The sequence below is a fragment of the Coregonus clupeaformis genome, chromosome 24 (assembly GCF_020615455.1).
Source record: "Coregonus clupeaformis isolate EN_2021a chromosome 24, ASM2061545v1, whole genome shotgun sequence".
NCBI classification, from domain to species: domain Eukaryota; kingdom Metazoa; phylum Chordata; class Actinopteri; order Salmoniformes; family Salmonidae; genus Coregonus; species Coregonus clupeaformis.
This window is the reverse complement of record NC_059215.1, coordinates 30,154,917-30,171,633: the sequence shown is the minus strand read 5'-3', so window position 1 is coordinate 30,171,633 and position 16,717 is coordinate 30,154,917. Positions and strand designations below refer to the sequence as shown.

The window sequence follows — 16,717 nt, the reverse complement described above, 5'->3', positions numbered from 1 at the left end:
CTGAAGGAGCTGCAAAGCTCCACAGCGGAGATTGGAGTATCTGTCCATAGGACCACTTTAAGCCGTACACTCCACAGAGCTGGGCTTTACGGAAGAGTGGCCAGAAAAAAGGCATTGCTTAAAAAAAAAAATAAGCAAACACGTTTGGTGTTCGCCAAAAGGCATGTGGGAGACTCCCCAAACATATGGAAGAAGGTACTCTGGTCAGATGAGACAAAAATTGAGCTTTTTGGCCATCAAGGAAAACGCTATGTCTGGTGCAAACCCAACACCTCTCATCACCCCGAGAACACCATCCCCTCAGTGAAGCATGATGGTGGCAGCATCATGCTGTGGGGATGTTTTTCATCGGCAGGGACTGGGAAACTGGTCAGAATTGAAGGAATGATGGATGGCGCTAAATACAGGGAAATTCTTGAGGGAAACCTGTTTCAGTCTTCCAGAGATTTGAGACTGGGATGGAGGTTCACCTTCCAGCAGGACAATGACCCTAAGCATACTGCTAAAGCAACACTCGAGTGGTTTAAGGGGAAACATTTAAATGTTTTGGAATGGCCTAGTCAAAGCCCAGACCTCAATCCAATTGAAAATCTGTGGTATGACTTAAAGATTGCTGTACACCAGCGGAACCCATCCAACTTGAAGGAGCTGGAGCAGTTTTGCCTTGAAGAATGGGCAAATATCCCAGTGGCTAGATGTGCCAAGCTTATAGAGACATACCCCAAGAGACTTGCAGCTGTAATAGCTGCAAAAGGTGGCTCTACAAAGTATTGACTTTGGGGGGGTGAATAGTTATGCACGCTCAGGTTCTTTTTTTTGGTCTTATTTCTTGTTTGTTTCACAATAAAAAATATTTTGCATCTTCAAAGTGGTAGGCATGTTGTGTAAATCAAATGATACAAACCCCCCAAGAATCAATTCTAATTCCAGGTTGTAAGGCAACAAAATAGGAAAAATGCCAAGAGGGGTGAATACTGTCGCAAGCCACTGTAACTGTGTATAACCTAATGAATTGGTTCTATAGTATGTCATTTCTTTATGTCTCCTTATCTGATGTGCTACATAATATTGAACTATTCAATCCATATGCTTTATAAATGATAGAGTAACTAATCTTTTTTTATTTTGTGTTCTTTTCCTTCCTCTTCCCTGTCCTCAATTCCCCCTCAGCTCTTAGTGTTGTGGGACAGCAGCTCCCCTCAAGCCCGCATGGCTGCATGGAGGGCAGCTGTTACCCGGCAACAGGCAACCTGTTGATTGGCCGAAACATTAATCTCAGCGCCACCTCCACTTGTGGTCTTCATGGGCCTGAACACTACTGCATAGTCAGCCACCTGCAGGTGAGAACACACACAGGCACACGCACACACACCTGGACTTGAACCTGAACCTGTTTTGGAAATAAGACCCCATTATCCGTCTTAACCCACCCCATAATTGGTCATGTCTCTCAGTAGAAGTCAGGACATCCGGTGGGTTGAGGGACTTGTCTGTTTGCGCCAACGGCCTGTCGCCCGTCTATTTCCATCTCTACGTGCTGCTTCGCCACCCCTTGACTACCCAGCCTCCCAATGTCTTAATGTCCCAGGTGTACAGCGCACCCCACCTCCCTCCCTCCTCCAACCCCTCCCTACATCCCTCTCTCCCTCTCCCCCCCTTCCCCCCCCCTCCCTCCCTCCATCCCTGACACATTTTGACTTGAAGCTTGGCCTGCATGTATGTGTTCTACCTCATTGTTAGCCTGTGGGCAGCAGATACGGTAACACATTGTGGAGTGTTATAGGGTTACATGATTGATGGGTGGTGACTGTGGAATGGCTCTTAGAGCAGGGCGGGACATGGTGACAGCCCCTCATACTGTACTCCAGGTGGGAACCATCATCTGTCAGTCAAATCACTCAACTGCTACTTCACCGGCCCACACCAAACACTCCTGTCGCAATCATTCCGATTCATTCCACTGATGTTTTTCCTATTTTTTGGTAGTTGTACTCATTTTGTCCTGGTTTTCTTTTTATAATACCTGTAGTGGTATGTACACAGAAGAAGGAAAAAAAAAACTTTTGCCTGTTCAATTCATATTGTAACAAATGCAGCTCCTGGTCACTTCCTGCGTCCTCCTACAGTAATCTGATTATGCCAGTGTAGTGGCTGGACCAAGTCCAGGGCTGGGGACTGATCTGTAGTAATCTTCCTATGGTTTGTTGTGACGCTCCATCAGAGGGGTTCCCGTCTGGCCCCACGGCCCACTTGATGGACTGGAACTAAATCTTTAACGCTAGCCCTGCTTCCACTGGGTCGAGGATGGGGGAGCATGGGGGAGGATGGAGGAGCCAGTGGGCTGTGACACTCATAAGCCACAATTTTCCTGTGTCAATGAAGATCATTCAAATCAATGTCTTAAATGAGTGCTGATGAGTGCTAGTTATAATTTGAGTGTCCTCTAAGCTTGACTAATGGGAGGTAAATATGTCTAAGATGTGAGGAGAGGTAGAGAGGTTTGGTGATGGAGGATCCGTATATGATGGTACCCTTAGCTTGAAGAAAGGAATGCCCTTATAAGACGAGGTCCGAAATGAGGGTGTGAAAAGGAGATTTACGGTTTAAAGCTGGTGTGACAGGCATGTGCATGTGTGCACCGACACACACCTACTTATACACACTGTATGCTTTCCTATTGATTTCTCCCCTCAATCCTTTCACATAAATGTTGTTGGAGGCTTAATCTCCCTTGACAACAACCTAGTTAAGAGACCCTGCTCTGGCGTTTTTCCATGCCCCCCTCCCCCTCCCATCCCCTCTGCCCTCCTCACTATCCACCCGATCCGCTCCACAGTAATTAAGACTATGATCTAGGTGACAATGTTACCACTGCTTGGCTCCGGTCCTGCTAGCTGCCATTGTGACTTGCAAATGAGTGCCTGACCCACATTTGTAGTTTCCATAGGCAACCAGGGCTTTCCTGTTGGTGGTGTCAAACTCCTAGATACACATGTCAGCCGAATGTCGTAATTCAGTGAACAGGTCTATTTAAGTCAGTGTTACTGTATCACACACAAGTTAACAAATCCTTCACACCTGCTGCTTCTGTCTCCCTGTAGGAATTGGACAAGTGTTTTGCGTGTAACTCTCAGCGGCCTTATGACCCATACTACCACAAAAACAGTCACCGCGTGGAGAACGTCATCCAACTCAAGGACAGCAACGAGGACCTCACCTGGTGGCAGTCCGTCAACGGTGTGTGTGTGTGTGTGTGTGTGTGTGTGTGTGTCTCAGCTGTAATAATCTCATTGTGTTTTGTGTGATTTATTCCCTACAGGAGAGGAGGGTGTCAGTATCAGACTCAATCTGGAGGCAGAATTCCACTTCACTCACCTCATCATGAAGTTTAAGGTGAGAGTATGTGTGTGTTGCTGTCTGATGCCAGCTCAGGAATTTGTTGAATAATATCCAAGAGACATGAATCCAAATTACCTACAAACATATTATTACCAATAAAACAGACATGTAATAAACGTCACATAAATAATTCTGAATAAGTCCCAGCCGTTACTGAATACTGTTCCGGCTGTTCCATCTTTCTTTCCAAAGACATTCCGACCGGCCGCCATGCTGATAGAGCGTTCGGCTGATTTTGGTCGCTCCTGGAGACCGTACCGTTATTTTGCCTACAACTGCACCAAGACGTTTCCACGTGTGCCCTCCCACGCCCTCCACTACATCAATGATGTCATCTGTGAGGAGAGATATTCTGACATCGAGCCCTCCACGGAAGGAGAGGTGAGGCCATGAAGCGAGTTAGGGACAATGATGGAGTTTCCTTCTTTAGATGAAGAAATGTGTATTTGTTGATTATCTGAGCTGTGACACGACTCTCTTTTCTCGCTCAGGTCATTTATAAAGTGCTTGACCCTGCCATACATGTGAAAGACCCATACAGTCTGGAGATTCAAGGTGAGACAAATACTTGGGAAATGAGATCAGTTAAGAAGACAATCAGAGGACTACTGAAAGTAACCTATAAACTATACATTTTATAGGACTCCATTAAATAATAATGAAAGATTTATGTAAACATCCCCTTTTATTTGGTAGAGCTGTTGCGGATCACCAACCTGCGGATCAACTTCACCAAGCTGCACACCCTGGGAGATAACCTGCTGGACCGGCGTTCTGACGTGCTGCAGAAGTACTATTACTCCCTGTATGAGCTGGTGGTGAGGGGCAGCTGCTTCTGCTACGGACACGCCTCAGAATGTGCCCCCGTGCCAGGGGTTGATGCCAGGGACAGTGGCATGGTGGGTAGGACAGAGGCATAGCTCATATCCAGTCAACTCTTTTTACACCTCAGTTTGTGTCAGGTAGCCTAGCGGTTAAGAGCATTAGGCCAGTAACTGAAAGGTCGCTGGTTCGAATCCCAAGCCGACTGGGTGATAAATCTGCCGATGTTCTCTTGAGCAAGGTACGTAACCCTAATTGCGCCTGTAAATCGGTCTGGATTAGAGCGTCTGCTAAATGACAAAAATGAAAATGTCATATGTTGTCTCTGTGTGGGAACCCTTGGTCATTGCATATGCTGATGACTGTGAAAAATGTCCAAGAGACAATGGTAACTGTGATGTTTTCTTTCTGTGTTGTGATTGGTCAGATCCATGGGCGATGTGTGTGTAAACACAATACTGAGGGGTTAAACTGTGAACGCTGCAGAGTCTTCCACAACGACCTGCCCTGGAGCCCAGCCGAGGCCAACAACCCTCACACATGCAGAGGTGAGACTAAACATAACTCACCTGTAGTGGTAAGACAACACACACTCACTTGGAGTGGGAGGAATCTGTCAATGTAGTCCAACCCTGTATGTAGAAGTAACACTACAGTACACACACAGCTGCAGAAACAACATGCGGCACCATTTCTGATGTATGTGATTTTTTGCTTCTTTACCTAGAATGCAACTGTAACGGTCACTCCAGCGAGTGTCACTTTGACATGGCGGTGTACCTGGCCACGGGCAATGCCAGCGGTGGCGTCTGTGACCACTGTCTCCACAACACCATGGGACGCAACTGTGAGATGTGTAAACCATTCTACTATAAGGACCCCAGCAGGGACATCAGAGACCCAGCCGCTTGTACTGGTGAGCAAACCTGGAATAAAATACCGCAATCTAGTGTTCTGCTGTCTGCATACTACTATGCATACCGCTATCCATGTGTTTTGGTAATACAGTGTAGAAGGACTACTCACTTTTTGCCCATCTCGGTCTCTCTGCACTCCACTCTCATTGTGTGACTGTTTCTCTGTCTCTCTATCTTCCTACTCTCACTCTCCCTCTCTCTAGCGTGTGACTGTGATCCTGTGGGTTCCATGGAGGGAGGTGTGTGTGACAGCCACACAGACCTGAACATGGGCATGATCGCCGGGCAGTGCCGCTGTAAGCTCAACGTTAAGGCCACCCGCTGTGACTACTGCAAGGAGGGCTACTACGGCCTGACCCACAACGACCCACAGGGCTGCCAACGTGAGTGTGTATACCTTAACGTGTGCGTGTGTATGCATCTCTGTGTGTGTGTGTGTTGCCGCAGACAGTGTAAACCATATATGTGTCTACTGTTTGTTTCTCTCAGCGTGTAACTGTGACCATCGTGGGATCATAATGCTGGGAGCACCATGTGACCAGATCAGTGGGGACTGCTCCTGTAAGAGATACGTCACAGGCCGCTACTGCAACCAGTGTCTGGTAAGACTGGCCCTGTGCTCTTTACAGACCATCGTCTACTATCTCACACACCGTGCCTACTTTATACAGGATACTTTTCTGATGCCTCTTCTTCCATCTTGTAATGATTGTATATCGGTTCTGAGGATGTGGTCATAATGTTGTCTGTGTGTCCTCCCCTTTAGCCGGAGTACTGGGGTCTCAGTAATGACCTTGCAGGCTGCCGAGCCTGTGACTGTGACTTTGGTGGAGCCTACAGCAACAGGTACGTCCGACGTTTCAGGAGAATTGCTTATCTCTGTGTGTGTGTTTGTATGATTAATCACACTGAATAGGACTTAGCACTTAGTGTTGTGCAAGTCTTCATTATTAGGTGTTAAATCATGTCTAACTTTCTTACCGTTTCTTGACTGGTGAGTTGTGAATGTACGAGGCTATGATGTCTGTGTGTACTGTATGTCTGTCTGTATACAGGTGTATGGTTGAAAATGGCCAGTGTGACTGTAGAAGGCACCTGATTGGTCGACAGTGTTCTGACGTGCAGCCTGGGTACTTCTGTGCCCCACTGGACTACTACAGATATGAGGCAGAGGACGCCGTTGGCCACTCGCCTAGTGACCACAACCTTCCAGTAAGCATATACAGTACAAACAGAAAAACTGTCCGATAGGGCACTATTAATAGATGTAAATTGAGTATAGTCTAGTGTGAATTTAGTCCTTACAAGCATACCAGTGTTTGCAGTTCACAGCTCTCACCTGCTTCACTGCTAAATGTAGAATCCTTGAATAATATGTTATTTCCTTGGAAGATGTTAAGTCTTTCTTTGCTGGACAGTTAGGAAGTGAATGGTCTTTCTGTGGATTTGGTACTTTTCGTTTTCTCTTGTGCTTTAAATAATGTGTGTAAACACCTTTCACTGATATTCTATCCGACCTTGGGATTCTATATCTGTGCGATATGGTTTTTAGACTAAACTTTTCCATGTTTGGTCTTGGGCACAAACTGTTAACATAAGGAGATTTCACTGTATTATTTCACATTCAAGGTCGTTCTTAGTGGATTAGAAACTGTATGTCTGTGTCGGTTCTGCTAAGTCTCTGAGTAGAACACTATCTGAGGTCTTTATCTGTATCTGGGTCCCGTTGGGATGTTTGACTGGCTTTAACTGTGCCTTGCAGGTACAGGCAGAGCTAGAGAGATGGGTATCAGACCAGGAGAATGTGTCTCTGTGTGGGCAGACCCATAGCTCAGGAGTTGTGTGTGTGTGTGTGTGTGTGTGTGTGTGTGTGTGTGTGTGTGTGTGTGTGTGTGTGCGCACTATGGAAGGTACTGATAGTCTGGCTCCCACAGGTAAAGGGATTTACACTCCTCTCTGATTGGTCAATCAGATTACCTGCTGCGTGTACAGACCCCCCCCTACTCACCCAGACAGTTGCTGGAACAGAACACAACAACAGACAGACAACGGCTGCAGGCAGCAGGCCTCTGTGTTATGTTATCTCATATCATACCTCCTGTCTCCTCACTTCCCCCAGGACAAGCCTCAACATCCCCTACAAAAGCTAAATTTAAAAAAGGAATATGAAAGCATGAGATACAGTATGTAAGAGGCTGTCTGTAGAGTACAATAGAGTGCAGGACCAGGGGATTGTGGGTCATGCAGTAGCTGGACTCAGGGGTTAGTGTGTTGTCACTTTTTTAAAAGTGATTTATTATAATGTGATATGAAGGGTGGTCATGTGGTGTGAAAGGTGGTCATGTGGTGTGAAGGGTGGTCATGTGATAATAAACATTATTCTCTCTTGCACTACATCCCCTCTCTCTCTAGCTAACATGATACTGATTATACTTTCTCATTTTCTGGCATCTCTTTCTCTCTTTTTATTGACATGGCATCAGTTCATGCTTAGCATCAGCTCTGAGCCTGGCTCCTCTCTAGGTTTCTTTCTAGTATCCTGCCTTCTAGGGAGTTTTTCCTAGCCATTGTGCTTCTACGTCTGCATTGCTTGCTGTTTCGGTGTTTAGGCTGGGTATCTGTAAAGCACTTTGTGACAACTGCTGATGTAAAAAGGGCTTTATAAAATACATTTGATTGATCAGGTTTTCTCAGGTTTCGTAGCGTCTTCAAACTGCGCTCTTTTGAGGGTGACCTTGCATTAGATGAGGGTGGCAGCATGTTGTGTATATCAGAGGTCAGATAAGTGAGTATTGGCTGGTGTGTTAGCTACGGTAGTAGTGTGCAGTGGGCCTGCAGACAGAGCAGAGCCCAGTAACTCACCGACAGACACTGTGGTAGGCTAGGCTCCACTCAGAGCTATGACACTGGCCCAGAGCTGAAGTGACCCGGAAAAAGATCAGACGGTAGAGGAGATGCCAGCCTGTCACAGAGAGTTAGTGCTGCCTGCCACACACACATACACAAAGCCACAGCTCTCTGCCTCTTTTCTCTCTCTCTCTCTCTCTCTCTCTCTCTCTCTCTCTCTCTCTCTCTCTCTCTCCTCACCCACCCACACGTTCTAGCAATATCTCTAACAGCACCACTCCCTCACATACACTTTCTTTCTTTCTCTCTGTTGGAATGAATGTAAAAGTTTCCATTTAATATCCTCATGGTCACTAATTTCAGCCTAGTCAAGGTACAGCTATTCTGTTCCTAGCAAGGCAGGCACACTTAGTCTATAAGTCGGTAGTCAGTAAATCAGTTGAACTAATCCTCACCTCCACCTCTCCTCTCCCCAGGGCAAGGCCAGGCCCCAGGCTGAGGTCGACTGTGTGGAACACCTCAACAACCAGCTGAGGAGACACAGACGCCACAGACGCATCGCCACCACCCAGCAGCAGAGGACAGCACTGAGGCGCATCCGCCAGCTGCAGCAAACGGTAACACTCACTGTCTGTTCCCTCCATATAAATAAATACTACTACTGACCTCTATGTTTCCATTTGCCTTGAACCATGGTCAAAGTGATTTAATATCGATTGAATGATTACATTATCACACACAGAGAGAATGGCTGTTTAGTTTATTTTAGTGCACTTCAAAGAGCTCTGCTGATAAATCCCAGTGAAAGTGGCCCACATATGGTAGAGATAGTGGAGAATGTCTCCACACAGACATATTCCATAGACCAGTCAGTCAGATGGTTATGGGGTGGGCTGTGGGCGCAGGCAGCCAGGGCTTGACAGCAGGAATCTGAGTCCACCCATACAGTCCATACAGGTATGTGTTTGTTTAATCTCCCTGGATAGTCTCTCTCCTCCACCACAGACTAGATTACCTGTCAAGGATGTCTAAACAGGGCTGTTTTACATGCTGTTCATCTGACTCCTCTTGTTGGCATAGTACAGTATGCATGCAGGAATGTAGAACTGTTGACTGTGAGGGCCCTGATAGTCCTGTGTATGTTCACGGGTCATCTTCTATGTGTGTGTTCCAGCCTGATGTAAGGAGTGTTCACAGGGAGAGATCTCAGGGTCACATGGTCACCTGGACTGGACCTGGTTTTGCCCGGGTCAAAGATGGTGCTGGACTGGTATTCACAATAGACAACATCCCCCATGCCATGGAGTATGACATCATGATCCGCTATGAGCCAGAGGTACACTTCACTCTCAGAGTTCCTCCATGTCTTCCCCACAATGAACCATATACATTCATTCAAACCCAATGTACAGGATTACAGGATTACACTATCAGAAATAAAATATTTGAATGTTGTCTCCCTCCCTCATTTTATTACTCCACAGGGTGTAGTTGGAAATGATAATTGTGATAACGTTTACATTTACATTTTAGTTATTTAGCAGACACTCTTATCCAGAGCAACTTACAGTTAGTATATTCATTTTAAGGTAACTAGGTGAGACAACCACATATCACTGTCATAGTAAGTAAAAACGTTCCTCAATAAAGCAGATATCAGCAAAGTCGGTGCTTGTATGAAAAGACAAGTGTGAGTGTTAGTGCAAGAACAATGCAACAGTGTAACAATGGAACAGTGTAAAACAAATGCTGTTTCCACCCTTTAAAACACTGCCTGTTATGTGTGTGTGTGTGTAGTCTACTGAGGACTGGGAGGCCATAGTGAGTGTTACCTCCCTGCTGCTGCCCACCAGCTCCCGCTGTGGCAACCTGCTTCCCACTGAACAGCTCTACACTGTCACCCTGCCACACCACAGGAGGTACTACTGATACCAGCAGTGTGTGTGTGTGTAAATGTGCGTGAGAGAAAGAGAGTGTTTTAGTACATGTTTTTATTGTTATATATGTTTCCCATATATGTGGTCCTCTGTAGCTCAATTTGTAGAGCATGGCGCTTGTAACGCCAGGGTAGTGGGTTCGATCCCCAGGACCACCCATACGTAAAAATGTATGCACACATGACTGTAAGTCGCTTTGGATAACAGCGTCTGCTAAATGGCATATTATATTATATTTCATTATCGTGTACTAACCTGTATGTCAGTGTATGTGTGGTCTTTGGATTAAACCCAGGTATAAATCTAACAGTGACTTCAATTATATTATCTAACCCTCTAGCAATATTTACAATCCAGCAGATCAGCTGATAACTAAGGATTTCAGAACATTCCTAAAGGGATGTCTTGGATATTTCACTGTATACTGTATCTTGGTTCTGGCCAAACACGTGTGTGAGAGCACATTCTTCTGTTAAAGTAAATTGATAGTGTATTGAGATTGAGTAACGGTGAAAACGCCCAGTCTAGGTGAGAGCAAGTTGCTGTAGGTTCATTGAGTTCGTTTTAGATTTATTTAGCTGAGATCATCCTTGAGATTGCAGATGGTTAAGATAAAAGCTTGCCAGAAGATCACGTATAAATGATTTGACTGTGTGTATGAGTGTTCACCCGGTAGGGGGGCCTTGCAGTGAATAGGAGAGCATGTACTTTGTTACAGGTAATATACAGTACAATGTTTGCTATCAGCAATAAAGATGTAGTCCTTGTTGTGTTCTGTTCCTTTGAACTTTGCTATGGGAAATAGTCCTGCCTCCACATTCCTCTGTATATGGATGTGCCTGCCATGTGTGTTTGTCCTGCAGCATGCTCTTTGTCCACACTCATTCTCTCACACTCTGTCAACCATCACCATGGAGACTGGCCAGCCCAACCCTTTCCTTTCCTTCTCCACCCCACCTAGGAAAGACTCTGAGTCTACCTCTCTGTTTTTACCTGCCTAGTATGGTCTATTCTCTGGTCAACCAACCTATACATGTTGAGAAACTTCCCTTAGAATGAACTTGTGTGTAACAAAGAGTTCCGGCGGCCCTAGCCCGGATCTTACTGGCTCACTGGACCGTGGCTCCCCCTGCTGTTCTGCTCTATAATTGGCGCCTCAGGCAGAACCAATTAGCAAAGCAACCCAAAATACAGACAGCGAGTCAGAAGTCAGACAGGATGCCAGGGCAGAGAGGGAAAACAAGGGCACTAGGCACACAGTGGCTGGCAGACTGGATCACACACTCTTTGTTGAGAGATTAAAGAGGTGATGGGGTACTAACCCCTCCTCTTTATGAACTCAAAGACCTGTTCTAAATTAGTTGTGTGCAATTAGTTTTTGGGGAATGCAGCACATCTAAAAAAAGACAGACTGGATTGTTGTGTTCACATTTGAGTTGATTCATTTTGGTAGCCCGTCTGTGTCTCCGTCTGTTGCCTGTTTACCAGTACTGAAGAGCAGGAGGAGAAAGGCCCTCTGACAGAGACTGTTCATCTGTCTCTTCCAATCAGGGGTCCCAGACCTCCCTGTTTCATCCTGGCACTGGCACTACTGTATGTGTGTTTGTATAGTGGGTGTGTATGTGTGTTTGTATAGTGTCTGTGGGTGTGTATGTATTTTTGTATAGTGTGTGTTTGTTTCTGGTCCAGTGAGCCTCTTCACTCTGTGCGTCATCTGGTTGCAAGGCTAAGTTTGATTTATTTCACTTTAATTTTTCTGGCTGTATTTCCTTTCAACTTTATAATATAGAACAATGTAATATCAGATTGTCTGCTAAGAGAATCTCTTTGTGTGACCCAACAGGTATGTCCAGATGCCCAGGCCTTTCTGCTTTGAGCCCAGTAACCGTTATGTCGTGGCCATTAGATTCCAGCGCCACGGAGTGTCCCAGAGACACCTGACCGCTTTCATCCTCGTTGATTCGGTGAGACAGTCAGACTAGAGTGACAGCCCCGCATTAGATGGAGTTAATGTAAAACAGAAAGCAAAATGTTTATGTGTGTGAGTGAACGATCAGCAGTGGTGTGATAATAACTGTTGATCAGATACCGCAACCTAGTGGTCTGAAAACAAACGTGCATTTAGATTAAGATTGAGACTGCAATAGGTACCAAATTCACTTTACATATGAACTCCTTTCAGCTCTCACTCACCTTCTTTTACTACCTTTCATCCCTCCATTCCTCCTCCCCAGCTGGTGCTGATCCCCAAGTACACAGAGCTGCCTGGTTTCCAGGGTAACGACCCCGCGGTGGAGGAGCGCCGTGATGAGATGGTGCGCTACATGTGTCTGGACTCCTTCCTGGCCACGCCCATGCCCATGCTGGCAGAGATGTGCACCAAGCTCATCTGCAGCATCTCTGCCATCCTGCATGATGGAGCCCTGCGTGAGTGGACCCTCCACACAGCCACACACTGCACTGGGGGGTCAGGGGTCAAAGATCAAAGGAACGGGAACATTAGGCAATGCCTCCATTAATACCTTCTTATCGAATACTGGGTATTAAATACACTTTACTTACCAATCTACTATTACAAGCTGCGCTATGATAAGTAACACAATGTAACCAGTGTTGCCAACTATTTTTAAGTAAGAATCGCTGTTGGCTCCTTGATTTGTCGCTAGAAGTCGCTAGATTGCATTTTGCGACGACGTCACAGCATCAATTTGCTGCGGCCCCCGACGTAGCGTTTTTGCCCCCCTCTCCCACCACACACCCCCTCCTCTTGTGCTTCTCTTCCTGTGTGTGCACCGTTGCTGTGACTTCTGTTGGACAGACAGCTTCTCCCACTCCCGTTTGCGCCAGAATTTAGTGGGAAAAGTCGCTAAATGCTATCAAAACCATAACTCTCGGTGGCAAAACTCCTCAAAAGCAGCCTGAAAAGTAGTGAATTTGTCGCTATCCTCTAAAACCAATAAAAGTTGCTGGAGTGGCCTGAAAATTCACTAAATTGGCAACACTGAATGTAACCCTGTTGTAACACAATTTGATATGGTCTCCGTATGCCATCACCCATGGCTTGTTTGACTAAACACTTTTCTTCTCCTCTCATGTTCCCTACAGAATGTCAGTGCGACCCCCAGGGGTCTCTCAGTGCTGAGTGTGACAGGGTCGGAGGTCAGTGTCGCTGTAAACCCAACGTGATTGGACGACGGTGTGACCAGTGTGCACCTGGCACTTACGGCTTTGGACCATATGGCTGTACTGGTGAGTGAGCACTGACATCCTTCAGTCATTCATCATATCTTTGTTTTATTTATATATATATATATATACACAGTTGAAGTCGGAAGTTTACATACACCTTAGCCAAATACATTTAAACTCAGTTTTTCACAATTCCTGACATTTAATCCTAATAAAAATTCCCTGTTTTAGGTCAGTTAGGATCACCACTTTATTTTAAGGATGTCACAATAATTTTACATTTTAGTCATTTAGCAGACGCTCTTATCCAGAGCGCCTTACAGTTAGTGAATACATATTTTTTATTTTTTTATACTGGCCCCCCGTGGGAATCGAACCCACAACCCTGGCGTTGCAAACGCCATGCTCTATCAACTGAGCTACATCCCTGCCGGCCATTCCCTCCCCTACCCTGGACGATGCTGGGCCAATTGTGCGCCGCCCATGAGTCTCCCGGTCGCTGCCGGCTGCGACAGAGCCTGGATTCGAACCAGGATCTCTAGTAATAGTAGAGAGAATGATTTATTTCAGCTTTTATTTCTTTCATCACATTCCCAGTGGGTCAGAAGTTTACATACACTCAATTAGTATTTGGTAGCATTGCCTTTAAATTGTTTAACTTGGGTCAAACGTTTCGGGTAGCTTTCCACAAGCTTCCCACAATAAGTTGGATGAATTTTGGCCCATTCTTCCTGACAGAGCTGGTGTAACTGAGTCAGGTTTGTAGACCTCCTTGCTCGCACACGCTTTTTCAGTTCTGCCCACAAATTTTCTATAGGATTGAGGTCAGGGCTTTGTGATGGCCACTCCAATACCTTGACTTTGTTGTCCTTAAGCCATTTTGCCACAAATTTGGAAGTGTGCTTTGGGTCATTGTCCATTTGGAAGACCCATTTGCGACCAAGCTTTAACTTCCTGACTGATGTCTTGAGATGTTGCTTCAATATATCCACATTATTTTCCTTCCTCATGATGCCATCTATTTTGTGAAGTGCACCAGTCCCTCCTGCAGCAAAGCACCCCCACAGCATGATGCTGCCACCCCCGTGCTTCACGGTTGGGATGGTGTACTTCGGCTTGCAAGCAACCCCCTTTTTCCTCCAAACATAACAATGGTCATTATGGCCAAACAGTTCTATTTTTGTTTCATCAGACCAGAGGACATTTCTCCAAAAAGTAAGATCTTTGTCCCCATGTGCAGACAGAAGCTTCTAAAGCCATGACATCATTTTCTGGAATTTTTCAAGCTGTTTAAAGGCACAGTCAACTTAGTGTATGTAAACTTCTGACCCACTGGAATTGTGATACAGTGAATTATAAGTGACATAATCTGTCTGTAAACAATTGTTGGAAAAATTACTTGTGTCATGCACAAAGTAGATGTCCTAACCGACTTGACAAAACTATAGTTTGTTAACAAGAAATTAGTGGAGTGGTTGAAAAACGAGTTTTAATGACACCAACCTAAGTGTATGTAAACTTCCGACTTCAACTGTATTTACAGTACCAGTCAAAGGTTTGGACACATCTACTCATTCAAGGGTTTTTCTTTATTTAAAACATGTTTTACATTGTAGAATAATAGTGAAGACATCAAAACTATGAAATAACACATATGGAATCATGTAGTAACCAACAATGTGTTAAACAAATCAAAATATATTTTATATTTGAGATTCTTCAAATAGCCACCCTTTGCCTTGATGACAGCTTTGCACACTCTTGGCATTCTCTTAACCAGCTTCATGAGGTAGTCACCTGGAATGCATTTCAATTAACAGGTGTGCCTTTTTAAAAGTGAATTTGTGTCCTTCTTTTCTTAATGCGTTTGAGCCAATCAGTTGTGTTGTGACAAGGTAGGGGTGGTATACAGAAGATAGCCCTATTTGGTAAAAGACCAAGTCCATATTATGGCAAGAACAGCTCAAATAAACAAAGAGAAATGACAGTCCATCATTACTTTAAGACATGAAAGACAGTCAATGAGGAACATTTCAAGAATTTTGAAAGTTTCTTCAAGTGCAGTCGCAAAAACCATCAAGCGCTATGATGAAACTGGCTCTCATGAGGACCGCCACAGGAATGGAAGACCCAGAGTTACCTCTGCTGCAGAGGATAAGTTCATTAGAGTTACCAGCCTCAGAAATTGCAGACCAAATAAATGCTTCACAGAGTTCAAGTAACAGACACATCTCAACATCAACTGTTCAGAGGGGACTGTGTGAATCAGGCCTTCATGGTCGAATTGCTGCAAAGAAACCACTACTAAAGGACACCAATAAGAAGAAGAGACCTGCTTGGGCCAAGAAACACGAGCAATGGACATAAGACCGGTGGTCCAAATTTGAGATTTCTGGTTCCAAACGCCGTGTCTTTGTGAGATGCGGTGTGGGTGAACGGATGATCTCCGCATGTGTAGTTCCCACCGTAAAGCATGGAGGAGGAGGTGTTATGGTGTGGGGGTGCTTTGCTGGTGACACTGTCTGTGATTTATGTAGAATTCAAGGCACACTTAACCAGCATGGCTACAACAGCATTCTGCAGCAATACGCCATCCCATCTGGTTTGGGCTTAGTGGGACTATCATTTGTTTTTCAACAGGACAATGACCCAACACACCTGCTATTTGACCAAGAAGGAGAGTGATGGAGTGCTGCATTAGATGACCTGGCCTCCACAATCCCCCGACCTCAACCCAATTTGAGATGGTTTGGGATGAATCGGATGCCAGAGTGAAGGAAAAGCAACCAACAAGTGCTCAGCATATGTGGGAACTCCTTCAAGACTGTTGGAAAAGCATTCCAGGTGAAGCTGGTTGAGAGAATGCCAAGAGTGTGCAAAGCTGTCATCAAGGCAAAGGGTGGCTATTTGAAGAATCTCAAATTTGATGATTTGTTTAAGACTTTTTTGGTTAATACGTGATTCCATATGTGTTATTTCATAGTTTTGATGTCTTCACTATTATTCTACAATGTAGAAAATAGTACAAATAAAGAAAAACCTTTGCATTAGTAGGTGTGTCCAAACTTTTGACTGGTACTCTATATGGCAGGTGCTACAGCTTGTGTGTGTCAAACACTGGATAACCTCACAAAACACATCTGAAATACTATTTCCCCTTCTCTCTTTCTCCCTCTCTCTCCCTCCCTCCTTTTCTCTCTCCTCTCCCCCTCTCTTTCTCCCCCTCCCTCCACAGCCTGTGACTGCCATTCCCAGGGCTCTCTGGGGCACCAGTGTGACCCGGCGACAGGGCAGTGCCCATGCAGACAGGGGGCCAGCGGGCGCCAGTGTTCAGACTGCCAGCCTGGCCAGTGGGGCTTCCCCAGCTGCAGGCCGTGCCAGTGTAACGGTCACGCTGATGACTGCAACCCACAAACAGGGGCGTGCCAGGCCTGCAGAGACTACACTGATGGACAGTACTGTGAAAGGTGGGCAGTGGGAGTGGGATAGACAGGGTAGTGATTGGTAGTGGTCTGGGTAGTAGTGTTTTGGTGTAGTGTGGTTGGATCAGATAATTGTTTGATCAGTAGTAGTCCAATAGGTAATAGTGTGATGGGTAGTAAGTGT

At 45.5% G+C, this 16,717-nt stretch overlaps 1 protein-coding gene across 2 annotated transcripts in view; it reads left to right on the top strand.

The window, feature by feature from the left end:
- lamb2l (laminin, beta 2-like) overlaps nucleotides 1-16,717 on the top strand; it is a 59,279-nt gene that overhangs the window by 31,424 nt on the left and 11,138 nt on the right. For both annotated transcript variants that reach the window (XM_041846225.2, XM_045207143.1), the window contains exons 3-21: nucleotides 1,171-1,340; nucleotides 3,102-3,237; nucleotides 3,320-3,393; nucleotides 3,592-3,780; nucleotides 3,891-3,954; nucleotides 4,096-4,298; nucleotides 4,649-4,769; nucleotides 4,949-5,137; nucleotides 5,342-5,521; nucleotides 5,628-5,740; nucleotides 5,905-5,984; nucleotides 6,194-6,350; nucleotides 8,462-8,602; nucleotides 9,160-9,321; nucleotides 9,783-9,904; nucleotides 11,766-11,886; nucleotides 12,157-12,349; nucleotides 13,028-13,171; nucleotides 16,347-16,578. In XM_041846225.2, the coding sequence (XP_041702159.2) occupies nucleotides 1,171-1,340; nucleotides 3,102-3,237; nucleotides 3,320-3,393; nucleotides 3,592-3,780; nucleotides 3,891-3,954; nucleotides 4,096-4,298; nucleotides 4,649-4,769; nucleotides 4,949-5,137; nucleotides 5,342-5,521; nucleotides 5,628-5,740; nucleotides 5,905-5,984; nucleotides 6,194-6,350; nucleotides 8,462-8,602; nucleotides 9,160-9,321; nucleotides 9,783-9,904; nucleotides 11,766-11,886; nucleotides 12,157-12,349; nucleotides 13,028-13,171; nucleotides 16,347-16,578 (2,791 nt within the window). The remainder of the gene's footprint in view (nucleotides 1-1,170; nucleotides 1,341-3,101; nucleotides 3,238-3,319; nucleotides 3,394-3,591; nucleotides 3,781-3,890; nucleotides 3,955-4,095; nucleotides 4,299-4,648; nucleotides 4,770-4,948; nucleotides 5,138-5,341; nucleotides 5,522-5,627; nucleotides 5,741-5,904; nucleotides 5,985-6,193; nucleotides 6,351-8,461; nucleotides 8,603-9,159; nucleotides 9,322-9,782; nucleotides 9,905-11,765; nucleotides 11,887-12,156; nucleotides 12,350-13,027; nucleotides 13,172-16,346; nucleotides 16,579-16,717) is intronic.